Raw genomic sequence first — 19600 nt, 5'->3', positions numbered from 1 at the left:
AAATTCAGGTGCTGGGAGTGGGGGTGATGGGGGTGCGTGATGCAAGGAGAGAAATCAGAAGCTGTGATCCCTCAGAGAGTAGCTAGGGAAGACCACATTCTTTTAGGTGAACAATTCCAGGAAAATCAAATATGCAGAGTCCTGCACAGGTGACAATATTTCCTGTCTTCCTTTGGTCTGGAGTTTTTTTCTTTCTTTCTTTTTATTTTTAAAGATTTATTTATTTATTTATACAAGCACTGGGTACAGTCAGAAGCGCGGGAGGGTGAGAGAATTCACCAGAGCCAGAGCGGAGAGCAGAACAGGCAGACTGACGAAATATACTGCTGAGGGGAGCAGCGGGCGGCAGGCGAGGTCTGTGCGCCATGTGGGACCCTCGCCTGGCGGCTGGGGATCAAACTGGTGCTGCAGAGGCGATCAAACTGGTGCTGCAGAGGCAGCGGGCAGCTTTGCAGCTCAGCACTCAACCGCTGAGCCACCTGGGAGGCCCTGGAGTTTTTTTTCTAAGAGTGAGTGCAGGGTTAAGGGAAACCAGTACGGTTGGTGTAGCACTTAGGGACCAGTTGGAATCGGAGGGTACACGGAGGGAGCAGGACAGGGCCCACGTGGCTGTACCAGATGACTTTTTTTTTAAAATGCAAATATTATTAACATAAAACATTGTTTAAATTTAAGGGGTAAAATATAGTTTTATTTATTTTTTTAATCATGAAGGACTCCACAAAGGCAAAAGTTCCTCAGGTCCATGAAAGTCACATTTCCAAGCTGCGTTCTTCACATATGAAATGTTTAGTTGAAAAAGGATAGCAGGTTTTTATTTTTATAATACATGTTATTTGATGTGTATTAAAATAGAACTAACATTTCATGTTATCACCCAAAGTTTCCATTTTAGATACATTTATTTAGATAACAAGGCCACATGGATATGGCTGAAGGTAAAGAGGAGACACAAAGTGTGATATTTGGGAAACAGTGCCAGGCACCCTGGAAAGAATTCTGAATATCATGTTTCCCTTCCAAGACTGATGCTGAGGAACCACTGGGGACAGGGATTGTCAGTTTCCTTCTGGAGGAACTCTTTCCTCTCCCTGTTGCACACCTGGACATTCAGGCAAAGCAGCTACATTCATTTGGCACCCACTGTTTGTGAGGCACCTGCCATTTAGTTGTTGTGGAAAGTTCACTTGGCAGCACCTCCAGGCCAGACACTAAACTATTAATTTTGGGGACTTACTGTAAGGTACAATGGCTAGGGCTCTGCATGCAGTTGGCACTCAGCAGAGGTTTGTTTGGCTTGTGAACTGGGACAGTCACCAATTGCTTGTGATGATCTGAAATAACCATAGGGCTGGAGTCAGGGAATGGCAAAACCATCCATCACATTTTAGTGTCCTTCACTGTCTCTCCCCATCCATGCCAGGAGGTGATTAAGAAACCTTGATCCCTTTTTGTCAGGACTTGACTCTGAAACCCCAAGCAAAGTACCCCTCTCCTCGGTGTCTAGGCGCTTGCTGAGTTCCTCCACTCTTTCCCTTCTGCCGGCACCATCCTCTGTCCCGCCCTTCACCAGGGCTTCTCTGTCCTTTGCAGATAGAAGATGAGTAGCCACGGAAACAGCCTGTTTTTGCGGGAGAGCGGACAGCGGCTGGGCCGGGTGGGCTGGCTGCAGCGTCTGCAGGAGAGCCTGCAACAGAGAGCGTTGCGCACACGCTTGCGCCTGCAGACCATGACGCGCGAGCATGTGCAGCGCTTCCTGCGCAGGAATGCCTTCATCCTGCTGACCGTCAGCGCTGTGGTCATCGGTGAGTGGGCTGGAGGGGCGGAGACCTCAGGAAAATTCCCTGCACGCTCATATCTTTACTCCACCCACTCATTTTTTTTCGCATGCGCACACATCCCACCACCCACCCTCTCCTCTTCCTTCCCTGTAAGGACACCTTTACACAAATGGGTACGGTTGTGCAAACACAGCGGTTTGTGGCCACAATGACACATGTGTATGCACATGCACATACACACGTGTTTCCACGACACACACACTTTCTTCATATGGACACACAAACATGACCATGTTTTTTTGCATGCACAAAACTTACAGGTGCAAACATGTAAACCATATACACGCACGTAAAACACATTCAGATATGCAGTGTATTCCTCTGCACACACATTGGCATATTTATGAGGTATAATGCACATATGCACTCATGTTTGAAAGTGGTCACAAATATGTACAAGTCACATCTAGATACACATAGGAAAAACATGTGAATCTCATGTGTAGGAGACCACACATATAGTCACAGATACAGTTGCACAATGAGTGTATGCATGTACACATGTATACATGAATGTGTGCATATACATTCATTTACACATATCCACATGGTAACACAAGTCATACATTTCTACAGTACACACACACACATGCACACACACACAGACCCATGCTCTCATAGGACATTTCTCTCACCTCCATGGTGCACACTCATCTTCGGACAGGTGATCTCTGGTGCTGAGTGACCCAAACTTAATGCCACTGACCCCTGTTCTTGGCCATAGGGGTCAGCTTGGCTTTTGCCCTACGCCCTTACCAGCTCACCTACCGTCAGATCAAGTACTTCTCTTTTCCTGGAGAGCTCCTCATGAGGATGCTGCAGATGCTGGTGCTGCCACTCATTGTCTCCAGCCTGGTCACAGGTGAGAAAGCCCAGAATAGTGTTGGCTCCAGCATGCACCAATCTGGAGTCAAAGCAAGACCCCAAACTCGGGTCCTCAGCAAACTCAGGACCTCAGAACCCCCATCCCAAAACTCTCTAACTCTCAAACTCAGGACCTCAAACATGGAGCACACACCTACCTTCGAGTCTGTGATCAAAGCCCAGATCCTAGCAGATGCATGTTCCAACCCCCATATGACCTATACCACGTATTTTAGTCATTTCCTGTACTTTTCTTTGGAGGTAAAGACTGGCCTTCCAGGAATGTAATATCCAGCGGTGACAGAGCATTGTGGGCAGCCAGGGAAGGCAGCTGGGATATGCTGTAGGTGATCAGTGGGTAGGATGTGGATGAAGTTGTTTGAGATGGAGGTGATGAGAAGGTGACTGGGAGTGGGATGGAAATATAGATGTATTATACAGTGGTCACCAAAATTTTTCTGTTAAGGTCCATATAGAGAAGAAAACAGTTTAGCTTTGGGGCCATAAGGTCCGTCTTGACCACTCAGTTCTGCTCTTGTAGTGCAAAAGCTGCTGTAGAGTAATGTGTGAACAGATGGGGTTGCTTGTGTCCCAAGAAAACATTATTTACAAAAATAGGTTATGGGTCAGGTTTGGCTCCTCAGTGATCAATTGCCAATCTTCAGAATGGGATGGGAATGAAGATAAAGACATGGAAGTATGGCTTCATGGGTTGGTTTTCCTGCAGGCAGAACCTGAGCTGGGGATAGCTTTCAAGGGAAACCCATGAAGAAGTGAGGCAAGCAGAATGGGGCAGGGAAAGAAGCTAAGCTGAGATGTGGGTTCAGAAGAAGGCTGGCCTCTTAACTGGCCCCCTGGACAGTGCTCTGGAGCATGAGCAACACTACAGAATCGATCCCTACCACTGCCCCCTACCTGGGTCAAAAGAGATGGAATTTTGGAATCCTGTACTAGGCAGTCATTGGCCATAGATTTTTAAAATTTTTTTAAAAAAGATTTATTTATTTATTTATGCATACAAGAACCGGAGTACAGGCCAGAAGTGTGGGGGATGAGAGGATTCACCAGAGACAGAGTGGGGAACAGAACAGGCAGATTGAAATACACTGCTGAGGACAACAGTGGGCGAGTCAGGAGGTCTGCTGTGCCATGTGGGTGGTACCCTGGTTGGGGATATAACTCGTGTTGCAGTGGCTGCGGATAGCTTCATAGGTTGTTTCTTAATCCCTTGTGCCACCAGGGAGGCCCTTAGCCATAGATTTTTTTCCCATGGGGTAATTCTTTAGAGGAAGGACAGTATGAGCTGTTAGCGGCCAAAACACTCAGCAGCTGAAGGCTAGGTGTGTGGCCTGGTAGAGGGCACTGAAATAGGGCACCGAAAATATCTATACTGGATAATGTGCAGCGAGGGAGTAGGGCTTTTGGGAGTGAATAGCAGAATGATGAGTAGAATGAAAGTGAGGTTATGGTGCAAAATAGGGGTAAATGAAGGATGGGGTGGGCGTTGAAAATGTTGGCTTGGAGTGGAGGGAATGTTAGCGAAGTAGTGCTTGGGGGAAGGAATGGGATGGAAAGTGTATATGGTAAATAAAATGGGGGTTAGAGAGTGATGATATGGGTGCGAAGATTGTCATGAGGGAGCCGGGTGGGGTGTAGGAGGAGGAAATATTTGGTGGAATGGTTATTGAGTGGGTGGTGTGAGGGAGGGTGGAGCGGTTGGATGGGAGAGTGGGGGCGGGGTATGGATGGGGCTGTCTTCCACATGGAAGACCACTTGTCTTCCAGGTATGGCTTCCCTGGACAACAAGGCAACAGGGCGAATGGGGATACGGGCAGCTGTATACTACATGGTGACCACAGTCATTGCCGTCTTCATCGGCATCCTCATGGTGACCATCATCCATCCTGGGAAAGGCTCCAAGGAGGGGCTGCATCGTGAGGGTCGAATTGAGACCATCCCCACAGCTGATGCCTTCATGGACCTGGTCAGGTGATGTATTTTCTAATTTTGATGGGAATTTTCATCCTACATACAACAACCCTGCTTAAGGAGAGGCAAAGGGGATAAGCTGACCTACCCTGGAAATGACAGCACCCAAATCAAGCCTAGTTTTATTGGGACCCATTTTCTCCTTGGAGAGCAGTTGACTCTTAGGATGTGATCTTTTGACCCTTAGGCTGCTTAATGGAGACTTTCATTGAAGCATCTTGGGATGGGCTTCGAACAGGTGATATTTGGGGAGTGAACGATGCTCTTACAACAGCAAGACTTTGCCAGCCAGAGTCAAGACTAGCCATAATTCTACCCTAGTCATCAACTTAGGGAGGATTGGGAGTTGGAGGAGTTCAGGAGCTATCTATTGTTTTTGAAGCACACATGTGAATTAAATTGAGTAGGTCCTATGTTAGGGCTCAGATAGACCTGCATTTGAGGTCCACCCACACTCCGTAGGAGCTGTGTAGTTTTGGGTAATTTACATAAATTCTCTGCACTTTGGTTTCTAGGTGCATAAAATGAGGGACATTGAGAGTACTCATTTTTGTAGTTATTACAGTATTAAAAACAGAACTTACAGGTAAGGCATTTAGCTCAGCCTCGACTAGAGTAAGTGTTCTATTGTTGACTCCCATTATTATTATTGTTGTTATAATTATTACTGTTCTCTCCCTATAATCCCTTCCAAGGTCTAACTGCTTTCCTTCATCTGATGTTTTTCTGCAGAAATATGTTTCCGCCCAACCTTGTGGAAGCCTGCTTCAAACAGGTCAGAAAGAAGTATATATTGAATAATTTCATCATGGAGGCTTGGAGGGTGGGGGAGTTTGCTGCTGAGAGAATGGTTCAGAGGTGAGGGGTGGAAAGAAGGACCCCATGGCGCATTAGGCTGGAGATTTTGGAAGAATCTGGGAAAATGAATGCATTTCTGATTTGTGGGATAATCAGCTTACATGTCACCTCTTCCACAAACTCCTCCTTCAACACTCACAATTAAGTAATGCCACTCAGAGAAGGACTTAGGAGAAGGGCTGCCTGGAAGTGGTACTGGAAGAGGAACCAAGGTTTCTGACCATAGATGGTGGAGGTGACACACCCCAAACACTGTCTGTACTTTGCCCAGGAGTTTATACTCATTTCCCCATGCACATTGTTCACACTATCATTCATTCATCCACTCACTCATTCTTCAAAGCATTGGTGAAATCATTCATTCACTCATTCAGATAAATGAAATAAGACTCTCCAGAGTGTGGGAATCAGGAATTGATGCTCTAAAGAAATTTCTCCAGGGGATTCTGATGCATCCACTGAATCAAATTTGGGTCCAATCTCTTCATATTTCAGTTTAAGACACAGTACAGCACAAGGTTGGTGACCAGGACCATTGTGAGGACAGAGAATGGATCAGAGCTGGGTGCCTCCATGACTCCTCCATCCTCGGGGGAGAATGGAACCAGCCTCCTGGAAAATGTCACACGAGCCTTGGGAAGCCTGCAGGAGGTGTTGAGTTTTGAGGAGACTGTACCTGTGCCTGGCTCAGCCAATGGCATCAATGCCCTGGGTCTCGTTGTCTTCTCTGTGGCCTTTGGGCTGGTCATTGGCGGCATGAAACACAAGGGCCGAGTCCTGCGGGACTTCTTCGACAGCCTCAATGAGGCTATTATGAGGCTGGTGGGCATCATTATCTGGTGAGTGCTGAGCTCGGAGGGTGGTGGGTGATGGCGTGAGGGAGGGATGGAGCCAGGTCTGGAAAGTCAGGCTGTGGGCAGTTGCTGAATGGGTTGTTAGAGTCATTCATGTATGTCTTAATTCACTCGTTAATTCTTGCACTCTTTCTCTTATTCATGTGTACCTTTCTGTAATTATTTACTCCCTATTCACTCTCACTTCTTCTCCATCTAGTCATTCACTGATTTATTTGTCCCCATTCTTCCATGATTTATTCATTCATTCACTCATTCCCTCATTCTTCTATTGATTGGCCAAATCATCCACTCACTCATTTATTCCTTTATATTTATTCTTCCATACATGGTTTCACTCATTATTTCATTCATTCATTCATTCTGCTATGTGTTGGCTAATCCATTCCTTCATACATTTATTTACTCAAAATAATTTATAAACTCATCCATGCTTTCTTTTCTTCCCTCTCCCTTTCCTCCCTCCGATCCTTTCTCCTTTCTTTCCTAAATCATTTATTCATTAGGATTTACTCTTTGATCCACTTATTCATCTTTGCATTTGTTACTCTTTCATTCACTCAGTCCCTATATTTATTCATCCATTCATTAAACACACTTGTTCATTTACTCACCTACTCATTCATGTCTTATTTGCTCATTTTATTACTCATTTACCCACTTGCTAATTATTTCTTAGTTGATGCATGCATTCTTTCATTTTTTATATACCTTCATTCCTTCAACAACTCCTTCACTCATTCAGCAGACACTTTTCAGGCTTTGTCTTGAGCTCTGGTCTATAGAGATACTTTGAATTAGTCCTTGTCCCCAGGTAGCTTGCAAAGTCTCAGAGGAGACAGACACAAACTAGATAAATATAATATGGTGGACTAAGGTTCTGTAGTCAAGAGGCACTTAAAAAGTGTTGGGAACATGGGAGAACAGCTAGTGGAGGAGTATGCAGTGAACTGTGCCTCAGAAGGTGATGGGGAAGTCATCTCTTAACTAGGCCTTGAAAGGTGACTAGGAATCCAACAGTACAGGAAGAGGGGAGAGATGAGAGAAGGAAGAGACTATGTGAGCCTGAAAAAAACCTGAGTTGTTCGGAGAATGGTGAGGAATTCAGGACTGGGAGCATAGGATAAGCTGGGAGTAGTGGTGGGAGATGTTAACAAGATTCTGATTCCAAATGGGGAAGACTTTGACATCATCCCAAATAATTTGAAAGTTGTGTATGGGGGGGGGAGTAAAGGCCAAGTTGTGAGTTTGGAAAAGCAATTGAAGGCAATGAGAGTGGAAGCTTATTTTGATAAACAAGAAGATTGATAAGGAACAGTGAAGGCTTAACTGAATTGGGGATAATAAATTTATAGTGTCATTTGTATGGTTGGAATGATTAGAATATCCAGCTGTGCTGGGTGGGTGAGTATAGGAGGAGAGATGTCATGTACAACTGATCCAAGGTTGAGGAATTTTGCAGAGGACAGGGAGGAAGGGTGGAGGTGATGGCTTGGGACTGGGGTTCACAGAGTTATCAGAGAGGTAGACCTAGACTTGGAGAGATCTTAGCAGCAACTGACCTGGGCTAATCCTAAGCCTGGGAATACAGATGTTACTGGAGAAGTCTACCACATTCTCATTCTCATAGCCTTACGTCTTATCATTTCTGATTCAAGCTATTATCCCAACTTCCCAAATGGTCTCCTCCTCCTCTACTTTGAGGATGACCAAGGGTATACTTGAATGTATAAAGAAAGGTATTACAGTTGAAGCCAGTGATGGGTGAATGATGGTACCTAGGGCAGAAATTCACAAGACTAAGCAATAGGCTGGTTTGTGGGGAGACTAGGTGATCCCCCGATGAACTTACTTGTTCTTTCTCCTCTGCTCTCCTTTTCACTTATTGCTGTAGCCACAATGGTCTCTGTTCCTTCAATATTTCTAGCTGAGAGTCCTCATAGGGTCTTTGCACTGTACATGCAATGTTTTCCCTTCAGATATGCCTGGTGTATTCTCATCAATCAGGTCTCAGCTTACATGTCACCTCTTCCACAAACTCCTCCTTCACCACTCACAATTAAGTAATGCCACTTAGTGATTCTTTTGCAATATGCCAAACAAAGTTTTTAATTGTGTGTGTTTATGTGAACCATCAGTTTTTCCATTAGAATGTAAGCACCCTGGAGGCAAGGACCATGCCCCTGGAACATAGTAGGTGATCAATAAATAGTTGTTGAGTGAGTGAATAAATAGATGATGTGATAAGACAGCTTGCATATGTCCATGGGAAATTCAGATGAAGTAGCTCAAGACAAATGAGAATTTGCTTTTATAGGAAGGACAACAAATACAAAGCAGAGAGCTGTGAGCAGCAAATAAAGGAAGTTAGAAAGTCAGAGATAGGGAATGTTTGGGCAACATCAAGGGAAAGCACCCTGAAAACAGTGATTGTTTAGGAGTTAGGGCTTATATGGGGGAGTGGGTAAAGGAGAGACCTGATAAAATTGTATGCTCTAGAGTTGTAGGAACTTTTTGCTGTCTGGGGGTGAGCTTTGGATGAACAAGAAGAGGCGTTGGGATATATTTGTGCTGCCCAGCCCCATTTGTCAATATATGGGGAAGATTCAGGTGGAGTTGAGTGGTAAGTATGGTGGGCACTACCTGGCTCCTGGGTCTTATATGGGCAGTGCCTTGAGGTTGCCAGCTTTAGGTTTGTAGTGGTCATGAGGGAGCCCTGATATGTGTTTGACATGGCCCAGGTATGCACCTGTGGGAATCCTGTTCCTGATTGCTGGGAAGATCCTGGAGATGGAAGACATGGCTGTCCTTGGGGGTCAGCTGGGAATGTACACCCTGACTGTCATCGTGGGCTTGTTCCTCCATGCTGGCGGTGTCCTGCCCCTCATCTACTTCCTCATCACTCACCGGAACCCTTTCCCCTTCATTGGGGGCATGCTGCAGGCTCTCATCACTGCCATGGGCACATCTTCCAGGTATGTCTTATCTTCCATCACTGGTACCTTCAAAGTTGACTCTGTCCTTCATGGGCTCTCCTAGGAGTCCTACCACCATGGCCCTCCACCCCAAATCCTGAACTGTGTTGTCAGTGCCTCTAGAAGGTCTCCAGGTGGCTCAACACCTGGGCACTGATCTCCTGTCCCCCTTTTCTTCTTTTTCTATTTCATATGGAGAACCAACTGCTGATTTTGAGGTATGGTAGTTTAGAATCTAACCTGCCCCAATTCTCAGTCATTTTTTAGCTCAGAGCATCTCATCTCTTCTTGAGATGGTCTCTGGGAACTCTCTTGGCTTCTTTCTTTTTTGGGGTAGTCTAAGGGATTTATAAAGAGTTATACTTTTCTCCATCATCCAAATTCAAGACAAATTAAAAAATATCACAGGAGTCAACCAGGTGAAGAAAACTCATTTTTATTGTCCATAGTGCTAATTGGAGAATATGCTTTTTCATCTTCGGCCAAGTAGGGCTGGTACTATTGAACCCAATATTGAACTCACCTAGTTACCACAGGATACCAAAAAGCCTTTTCTGTGGTCTTGGCTTCTCACTGCATGATAAAGCAGACAATATAAATGTTTTATAGACAGACTCACCCCAAATCAAATGTCCACTCCTTTGACTAAACTCAACAATCAATTAAGCCACTCCTCCTCCCTTGGGAAGTGGTAGGGAGAGGGACTGAGAGGGTTAATATAGCTGAGGTCACTCCCCAAAGCAAACATGGGGAGTGGGAAATAGAGTCCTCTGTGATGTCACTTACTTAACCCTTAGGGGTGGGAAATCACCAGACCCTTAGTCCTCTTCTTTTTGGGAATAGACTTTTAGAGTGAACTGGTTGCATGAACTAGTGTCTAGTAATTTGCCTTAGCTAATGGCTTTAAGTGGGTTAGCCTGGGGGACCCTCATCATTCTCTGCTTCTTATCCCTCTTCTCCATGCACAGTTAACAGGCTCTGAAGTGGGAGTCACCTGCCATCTTCCCCTTGTTCTGGCTCCCACCTCACTGCCCTCCTTTATCCACTGCTGATGTAGCACGTTCCCAGCTCTGGGTTTCTCTCCCCCAGCTCTGCAACACTGCCCATTACCTTCCGCTGTCTGGAAGAGGGCCTGGGTGTGGATCGCCGTATCACCAGGTTTGTGCTGCCCGTGGGGGCCACTATCAACATGGATGGCACTGCCCTCTATGAGGCCCTGGCTGCCATCTTTATTGCCCAAGTCAACAACTATGAGCTCAACCTGGGCCAGATCACAACTATCAGGTGAGGTGTCATGGGTGGTGAGATCTGAAAAGTTATTGTTTGGCTAGCAGAGGAAGGAACTCCAGGTCGTGGCCAAGGGATGCCTTGGATGATGGAGGGGGGATGTATGGAGGCTCCAGCTGCCTATCTGGATGAGGCTAAAGGTGGGAGTTTGCAACCTGAGACTATCAGAAGCTGGCAGTATTTTCAGCCAGCTCATCTCTCACATGCTATTGTGGGAAGCACTTTGCTAGTATTTTCCAAAGCATTACTGATGCATTTAATTAATTAATTTATTTTTTAAGATTTATTTATTTATACAAGAACTGGGGTACAGGCCAGAGGCATGGGAGGGTGAGAGACTGAGTGGGGAGTGGAACAGGCAGACGGACTGAAAACATTGCTGAGGGGAACAGTGGGCGAGACAGGAGAGGTCTGCTGCGCCATGTGGGTAGCTCCCTGGCTGGTGGGGAATTGAACCCGTACTGCAGAGGCTGTGGACAGCTTCACAGTGCTGATGTCAACCTGCTGCACCACCAGGGAGGCCCTGACTGATGCATTTTAATAAACTGAAGTTTTTGTTGTAAATATGGCTTTCTGACCTAGAAGTTCCAATTAAGTTCCAGCTTATACCTAGAAGTTCCAATTTAATTATTATATAAATAATAGAAACATGATCCTCTCCTTCAGGGCTTTGCACCAATGTTATCCGTTCAGGGACGTGTTCCTTCAATTACCTATTTTAAATAGCACATCTGGACTTTTGTAGGCTGAACTATTTCCCCATTGCACCATTTGCCTTAGTATGTATTTTACTTATTGTTCTTGCTTATTGTCTTCCTTTCCTACTAGAATATAAGCTCTATTCAGGCAGGGGTTTTCTTTTATGGGGATTTCTATTAGGTGTCTAACATGTAGTAGATGCTCAATAAATATGAGTTGAAAGAAAAAATTTATTGAACTGTCTTGTGTAAAGTGCCTTTGTATTCATTCATTTGATCTTCATGACATTCTCCAAGGTGGGTAAAATATTCAGTATTGATTTAGAGAGGAAGAGGTGGAAATCCAAGGCAAATTAAGTTACTTGCCCAAGGTCAAATGATGGAAAGAGGTAGAACCTGAGTCTTGATTACTGAACTAGTGCTGGTAATGACAGTATGAGATGGAAGGGGAGGTAGATGACGAGTGGGAGGAAAGAACATATGTTCAAGGAAACTGGGCTTGGAAGTAGGGGTTTGTGTGGGCCATGGTTGAGATTCTCTTGCCCAGGTGAAGGATCTGAGTCATCAGACGTTGCCTTCTTCTGCTCACATCTGCCTGTCCTGCTCACACTCTGGCTGCATGAAGTCCCTGGGACTCATGGGACTGGGGTTCTCATTCTCCATGGCTTCTCAAAAGCCTCACAAGTATTGGTTATTGGGGATAGCCTCTTGTTCAGTCAGCCAGAAAATATTTGTCACGTTATTACTGATTAGATCCCAGGCATTGGAAATAGGACTTTGAGCCACATAGTCACAGTCATGTGTTTGTGTCTTTGGAAACCAGGTGGCATAGCAGAGCCACAGGCCTGGGAAGGTGTCATGGAAGGTTTTCCTCATGAGCTGGGCTCCTTTATATAAGGACTCTGCATAGACTCCTGGGATGTGCTGAACACCAGTCTCCAAGGTTCTGCTTTTGTGCAGCGATTTGTTGGAAGAAGACACAGCATGACTTCTGATGGTAGAGGCCCAGGGGTCAGTTTCTTGACTTGTTTCCATTTCCTTGGAAAAAGCAAGCTTGGAAAGATTTGCAGTAATTTTGCTGGTGTTGATCCTTCTTCGTTCATTCCTTCCATATTCAAATGTTCACCTGGTGTCTACATGTAAGCACTATGCTTGGCACTTGGAGTACCAAAAGATGTGGAAGGTATGAACTCTGTTCAGGGGACACCGTGAGTGAACTAAACATTCCCACATAGCCTGCTAAGAGCTGTGTTGGGAAAGCTAAGGGCTATGTGTGGGGCCACCTGGTCCAGTCCTGGAGAAGTAGTGGTGAGTGAAGCCTTCATGGACAGGTAACATATGAACTGAACGTGGACAGAGAAGTAGTTGCTGACCAGGTGGTTTAGGGTTTTATGGCTCCTGAAGGTAGTGGTTCTCAAAGTGAACCACCAGTAGCATCAGCACATTGGGAATTTGGGGAATGAGTATCCCATGGTAGTTCTACTGAATCAGAATCTTTGGGATAGACCCCTGCCATTTGTGTTTTTACCAACTCACTAAGTGATTCTTGTGCACAATCAAGTTTGAGAAGCACTGTCTTAAAGGGACTAAGGGGAGCTCATTATGGTTAAAGCTTAAAGGACATGTGTGGGGGTTGAGAGTAGAAGGAAATGAGACTGAAAGATGAACAGGGACCAAGTTCAGAAAGATCCCTGGGCCAAGAGTTTCAAATTACTAGCAAACATTTCAAAAACATGTGTTGAATGCTTTATATATTACAGGTTCTATGTGGAGACCTAGGGATGCGGGGAAAATAAAACATAGTTCTTGACCACAGGGAAGATCCAATCTAATAAAGGAAAAGGACACACATGTGATGGTGGTGGTGGTGGTGTTGGTGATGATGGTGACAATGATGTTGATGATGTTAGTGATGTGGTGATGATGTTGGTGGTGATATGGTGACAGTGGTGATGATGAAGATGAAGGCCGACATTTATAAAGTACCTGCTATGTGCCAGATATAACATGAAGTATTTTGCAAGCATGAGCTCTTTGATTAATGGGCTATGTTGCGTAATGCCTAAGCATAGCCCCATCATTGCCTTTGTCAAATTAAAAAAAAAGGATTACTTGCTTATTGTAGATAGTATAAAAGCTGTGGGAATCCAGAGAAGGGGTATTTGGCTTAACTGATGTCATGTAGCGCTCTTCCTTTCTATTTTGTTAGCCTCCCCATGAATCATTTCAGCATTCAATCGAGTGACCCTTCCATCTTCTTCTTTTCAAGGTTCCCTGGTTTGCAACTCCAATCATCTACCCTTGGGACCAGACCTTGGACTTGGTCCCAACTCAGGCTGCTGTAACGTCTGTAGTATATGTATCATAGGCCATCTCCAGTCTCTCCATTCATTCTTCTTTGCTGCCTTTAATATTTTCTTTAGTTGTGTAAGGACTTTTGCCTCCTTATGGTTTTACTTTCCTCCCTCTGTAATTTAGTCCAGTGTTTTTCAAAATTTATTTGTATGTTAATCACCTGGGGATTGTTCAAAGGCAGATTCTGATTCAGATTTTTCATTTCTTTTTTTTTTCACTTAAACTTTTATAAATTCTTTTTAAAAATTTTTGTTAATTTTATATATTTTTTACATCATTCTTAATTTTTATGCAATGTATGCTTTATCATCTTGGCTATAGTCCCTGTGGAATTCTCACCACCAATTTACCTGTGTACCATTACCATAGTCCCTTGTGTTCAGATTCTTCATTTTTAACAAGTTTTCAGGTGATACTGCTGCTGCTTTGGGGAACATACTTGGAGCTGTGATCTTCTCCACCAGAGTGTGGCATGTCATTCTCTTCTCTTCTGCAAGGCGTCTGTGACATCCTTACCCTAGTCTTTCTGTCTATGTGCTCTCTAAGTCCTTAACATAGAAAATTCAACCATCTACTTTATCTGCTCATATTTCAAGGTATCTGAGCCCAACTAGAGAAACATCTACCCACTGAGGAGCCTATCGCCATGATGGGATGATGTCTTACATTCTCAACTGAGCACAGTTCCACTTAGAAATTCCTTATATCACTGGTTTGCAGATCTGAGTAGCATCACCTCAGATCACCTACTCTAAGAGACCCTGATTAGGGTGGAGGTGGGGTCTGGGCATTGGTATGTTTGGGAAAGCCACCCAGGTAATTCTGCCATACACCCAGGGTTCACAGCCATCTAGTTATGTGGTAGAACCATTATTTGTTCTTCAGCAGTCATTCCAAAACTTTACCACTCTTTATTTCCCAACCCCATTCTCTAGTTTTCTCCTCATGGAAGATCATATCACCTTCTACATCAGAGAGATAGTTGGGGGTATAAATAGACCCAAATTTCTGTTTCACAACTCAAATTTACTGGGGTATGCATCCATCCATGTATCCTTCCCCTTGGACTCAGTTTAAATGTGGTGCTGTCGCTCTGATAAAACTCATTCTCTACAGTTCCCTGAATCTTATCCCCACCATCTTCTAACTCTGCCAGCCATTCCACTTCTCACTTGCGTTTCAACCCCACTGCCTTTATTTGACTTTCTCTGCAGCACATGAGGACATGTCAGTGTCTTTCATTTTATAAAAACAAAGACTTCACACCGAAAATGTTAATGATAGCAGGCAAGCTGCTTCATAAACTTGATGGTGTCCATGCTGTTTAGTGGAGTGGCCCACCATCTCCAGCAGCTGCCTGTTTTTGGTTATACAGGGATTATGGATGGAGGCAGGTACCACAACTTTATATAGCATAGTACAAAGCTGGCTTGGTTGAAAACACTTAACACTGGGGGTGCTCTCTTTTTGTAGGGTTTCCAGGAGGCCAGTAAATAAGAAACCTGAATCTCAATTGCTTAGGGGAGTTTCAGGACCATACCTTATACCTGGAACCTAGGGATGATGGCACCTGATGGTTTTTGGGATCAGGAAATCCCTGTTCCCAGGTACCTCATAGCTACCACAACCCAGAGATTGCCATTGAGTCTGTCTTCAAATAATGTGTGTGTATATATATATATATATATATATATATATATATATATACCTTTCCAGTGGATTGCTGGGCTATAGGAATTCTTTTTAAGGGGAAACCTAGGATGCAATAAAGATGAATAAAGGTAATTTTACACCTTTTCTAAAAAGATTTATTTATGCATACAAGAATTGGGGTACAGACCAGAGGTGTGGGGGGTGAGAGGATTCACCAGAGACAGAGTGGGGAACAGACTAGGCAGACTGACTGAAATACATTGCTGAGGGGAGCAGTGGGCGAGTCAGGAGAGGTCTGCTGTGCCATGTGGGTAGCTCCCTGGCCAGGGATTGAACTTGTGCTGCAGTGGCTGTGGATAGCTTCACAGGTTGTGTCTTAACCACTTGCACCATTCAGGGAGGCCCTCACAAGAACACCTTTTTAAAAAATTGTTTTTTAACTGGGGTAATATTGGGGTACTCCATTAGGTATTACATCATATGTAGTCACCACCAACTTACCCATATTCCTCTACCATAGACCATTGTACTTCCTTTCCTCTTTGTGTTCCTTCCTTTCCTTGGGGCTTCAATTCTCTAGTCAGCTATCAAGGGTTAGTTTTTCAGCTTGTCTTTATCTATTGATTTACTTACTTTATATTCCACATATTAGTGCCATCTTTCATCTTTGGACTTATTTCACTTAGCATTATCCTTTCAAGCTCTATCCATGTTGCTGCAAATGGTATGAGTTTATCTTTTGATCGCTGAGTAGTATTCCATTGTATATATATATATATACCACATGTTTTTGATCATCTGTTCTGGGGCATTTAGGTAGTCTCCTAATTTAGCTATAGTAAACAGCACTTCAATAAACAAGGAAATGCAGTCTTCCTCTCCAATTAGTGTTTTTGAATTTTTTTGATAGATACAGAGGAGTGGAATTACTGGATTCAATGGCAGATCCATGTTTAATGTTTAATGTTTTCAGACATTTAATGTTTTCAGACATTCCATAGGGGCTGGCAGTATAAGAGGGTTCTCTAGTAATAAGTGACTGTGGACATTTTTTCATGTGCCTGCTGACCATTTTAGTGTATTCTTTGGAGATGCATCTGTTTTATTCTTTTGCCCATTTTATTTTGATTGGGTTGTTTGTTTTGTTTTTATAGAGTTTTAGGAGTTCTTTGTATACCTTTGGTATCAGTTCTTTGTCAGATGTATGGTGTACAAATATTTTTTGCCATTCAGTAGGGAAGAACACCTATTTTTTGGTTTGTCTAGGTTAGTATGCAAATAGTGATTACACCTCTGGGAAACATTGACATCCCTGAGAGTAGGGATGTCATCTAGAAGGGTGAAAATGGGCGATTTTTGAGGGATGGTCTTAAATGAACCAGAGAACTAATCAGCACTTCCAGCTTATTTCTGGCAATCAATGGGGAGAGTTTAGTGATGGCCAGTTTGATACTTGCTAGGTAGTGCTTCAGAATTTAGCAGCAGAATATGGATTATTGGGTACTCCAAGTTTCAGGAGGCTTCTTGGATTCAGGTGGAATGGATCCATCTCAAACATGCTGCCTGCCCCCTCGGGCACACCCAGATCACTGTTTATGTGAGGCCTAGTGCTTGGAGGAGAGTTTCTCTCACTTAGGACAATGGTGATAATGACCCTCCTTGAGGTCCTGTTCTAACAGTACCGTCTTTTACTGCTCTCCATAACTACTCAATATGTCTCCTGTTCTACAGGTGAAGAAATGGTGCTTCTGATTTTACTTCTGAGGGGATGTAGCTAATGAATGGGAGTTGGCTGGACCCCGAAGTTTATTCTTTGTCCACTAGCCCAAGTTTTTACTCATTCACTGTTTGGATAGAGTCACCATCTTGGCAAAGCATCCCAAGTAGCTTCATGTTCACTTACAGAATTTGGGGAGGGACTTCAGAGGCCACATCAGGGCACTAAAACACTTCTTGGTAAAATCAGTGACTTTAGTGTTCTGGTGCCATACCAGACAATCAGCGAATGCGGGAACCTCTACTTAATGGTGGATCACAGTCTCTTTCATTTTCCATGTGTTCTACCTTTCAGTTTTCCAAAACTCTCTCTCTCTCCCCCCGCCTCCACATATATATTTATATAATTTGTTGAGCATCATACATAATTTTTTTTTGCTCTAAACTTGACTAGCCTTCTAGAATTCCATGCCTAGCAGCTGGCCCTAGCAGTACTTATCTCTCTACTACTTTTAGCACAGATGTAATTCAATCTCCTGGTTCACAGCTGTTACCCAAATTGATTCTTCTGTCCTTTTCCAGCCCCCAAAGACAGCTGGTTAACTATCTACTCTTGCACCTACATTATGAGTTGTTTAAACATGTGAATACCCATGATTGGACTAACTTCCAATCTGATCCCAGGAAAGGAAGAGCATGTGCACTGATATTCTATGAAAGTCACTTTGGATTGCTTTTTATGTTCTGAATTTGATGTGATACCTGGTACAATAAACCGCTTTCTTCTGTTGTGTCCTTTCTCACTCTTTCCCTTATTTCTTCCTTTCTCCTTTTGCTTCCCCATGTTCTGTCTCCTTTTGCAGTATCACGGCAACAGCAGCCAGTGTTGGGGCTGCTGGCATACCCCAGGCGGGGCTGGTCACCATGGTCATTGTGCTCACGTCGGTTGGCCTGCCCACTGAAGACATCACACTGATCATTGCTGTGGACTGGTTTCTGTGAGTGTCTTCAGACAGGACCTGGTGCTGTCTTCCCCTCACCTCCTGCACTATCCCTGATCCACGACTTTCATTCCAGCAGAATTTTAGAGTAAAAATTCTAAATACTCACTGAAGTTTAGACTTTTAGAGAGAAACCAAATGCAAGCCATGGCCTGGGGACCCAAAATTTCGTGCTTAATCTTGGGAAGTAGGGCAGGGAGGAGACAAGCCCATCACCCCCCAAAAGCTGCCCTTTACCTGTTTTATGTAGACATCACAAAAAGGTGGTCTATGGGGCAGGACTGACTTGAAATTACTATTTCTTTTTAATTCTCAACTTCTAAAACATTAAGTTTACATTAAAAAAAATTATATTCCCCCTTCCCACCTGGGAGCAGTCAGCTGAACCTGAATCCCATTTGGGTGGTTTCCAGCCTGGGCAGATTTACTCATGGTGGTTACCTTTCTCATCCTGTATGCTGTTTAACTCACTATCCCTAGTTTTTGATATAAGATGTTACATCTTAAAACAAAAAACAAAAAACAACAGTTGTATTGCTAAGATCAAATGCAAGCATATCAGAGTGGTCTAATCTGCAATTGTTAGGAGTACAAGCCCAGGACAGGGAGGGGGAGGGACCTACCTGAGATTATTTGGTTATGGGTTGGACTGAGCAGAAACTGAAGACAGAGAAAGAGCAGGATCTGCCTGGGTTTATGTGGTTGTGGATTGGACTGGAACATGAGCTCCAGCTTCTAGGCACAGGGACTTCCATGTTACAGCCTCTTCCCGATCGAACTCTTCAAGCCCGATTAACAGCATCTTCTCTCTCCTCTCCTCTCCATCAGTGACCGACTTCGCACGATGACCAATGTACTGGGGGACTCTATTGGAGCAGCTGTCATTGAGCATTTGTCTCAGCGGGAGCTGGAGCTGCAGGAAGCTGAGCTCACCCTCCCCAGCCTGGGGAAGCCCTACAAATCACTCATGGCCCAAGAGAAAGGGGCATCCAGGGGACGGGGGGGCAATGAGAGTGCTATGTGAGGGGTCCCCAGCTCTGATGCTCAGAGAGAAGGGAAGGGTGCCGAATGACTGTGCACTGAATACACATATTCTATCTGGGGGAAACTTAGATAAAGGAGCAGGAGGGAAAGGCGTTTAGGTCTCCATTTTTCTCTGAGCATAAGCTGAGAACTTGGTGGTTGGTAAGCAAGGCAAGGGAGGAAATGCTTCCTATGGGGGTGGGGGCAAGGGAAGCTTAAGGTTTAACAACATGAAGGGTCAACTCATGTTTCTTATTTTCTTAAGGAACTGAAGAAAGTAAAGGAAAACCACTATTTCTCATAATAAAATGGTGTCTATGGCCTCTGTGTTTGGGGTCCCCAAGACCACCTTCAGGTCCCATGATTTGCTAGCAGGACTCAGAGAACTCAAAAACCTGTGATGCATGTGTTTATGGTTTGTTGCAATGAAAGGAGACAGATTAAAGTTAGCAAAGGCGAAAGGTTTATGGAAAAGGGTCCAGGAG

At 44.2% G+C, this 19600-nt stretch overlaps 1 protein-coding gene across 1 annotated transcript; it reads left to right on the top strand.

The window, feature by feature from the left end:
• Positions 1-1600: 1600 nt before the first annotated feature.
• SLC1A6 (solute carrier family 1 member 6) lies at positions 1601-19116 on the top strand (the record flags this gene model as incomplete). The annotated part of the gene is made up of 9 exons (XM_084249089.1): positions 1601-1805; positions 2566-2703; positions 4491-4695; positions 5428-5470; positions 6049-6392; positions 9149-9382; positions 10472-10666; positions 17955-18089; positions 18921-19116. 9 exons carry the CDS (start codon positions 1601-1603, stop codon positions 19114-19116), a joined length of 1695 nt encoding a protein of 564 aa, XP_084105215.1.
• Positions 19117-19600: the final 484 nt, after the last annotated feature.

This window comes from Talpa europaea (genome assembly GCF_964194135.1).
Source record: "Talpa europaea genome assembly, chromosome: 12".
NCBI classification, from domain to species: Eukaryota; Metazoa; Chordata; class Mammalia; order Eulipotyphla; family Talpidae; genus Talpa; species Talpa europaea.
This window is presented reverse-complemented; position numbering and strand designations above follow the sequence as displayed.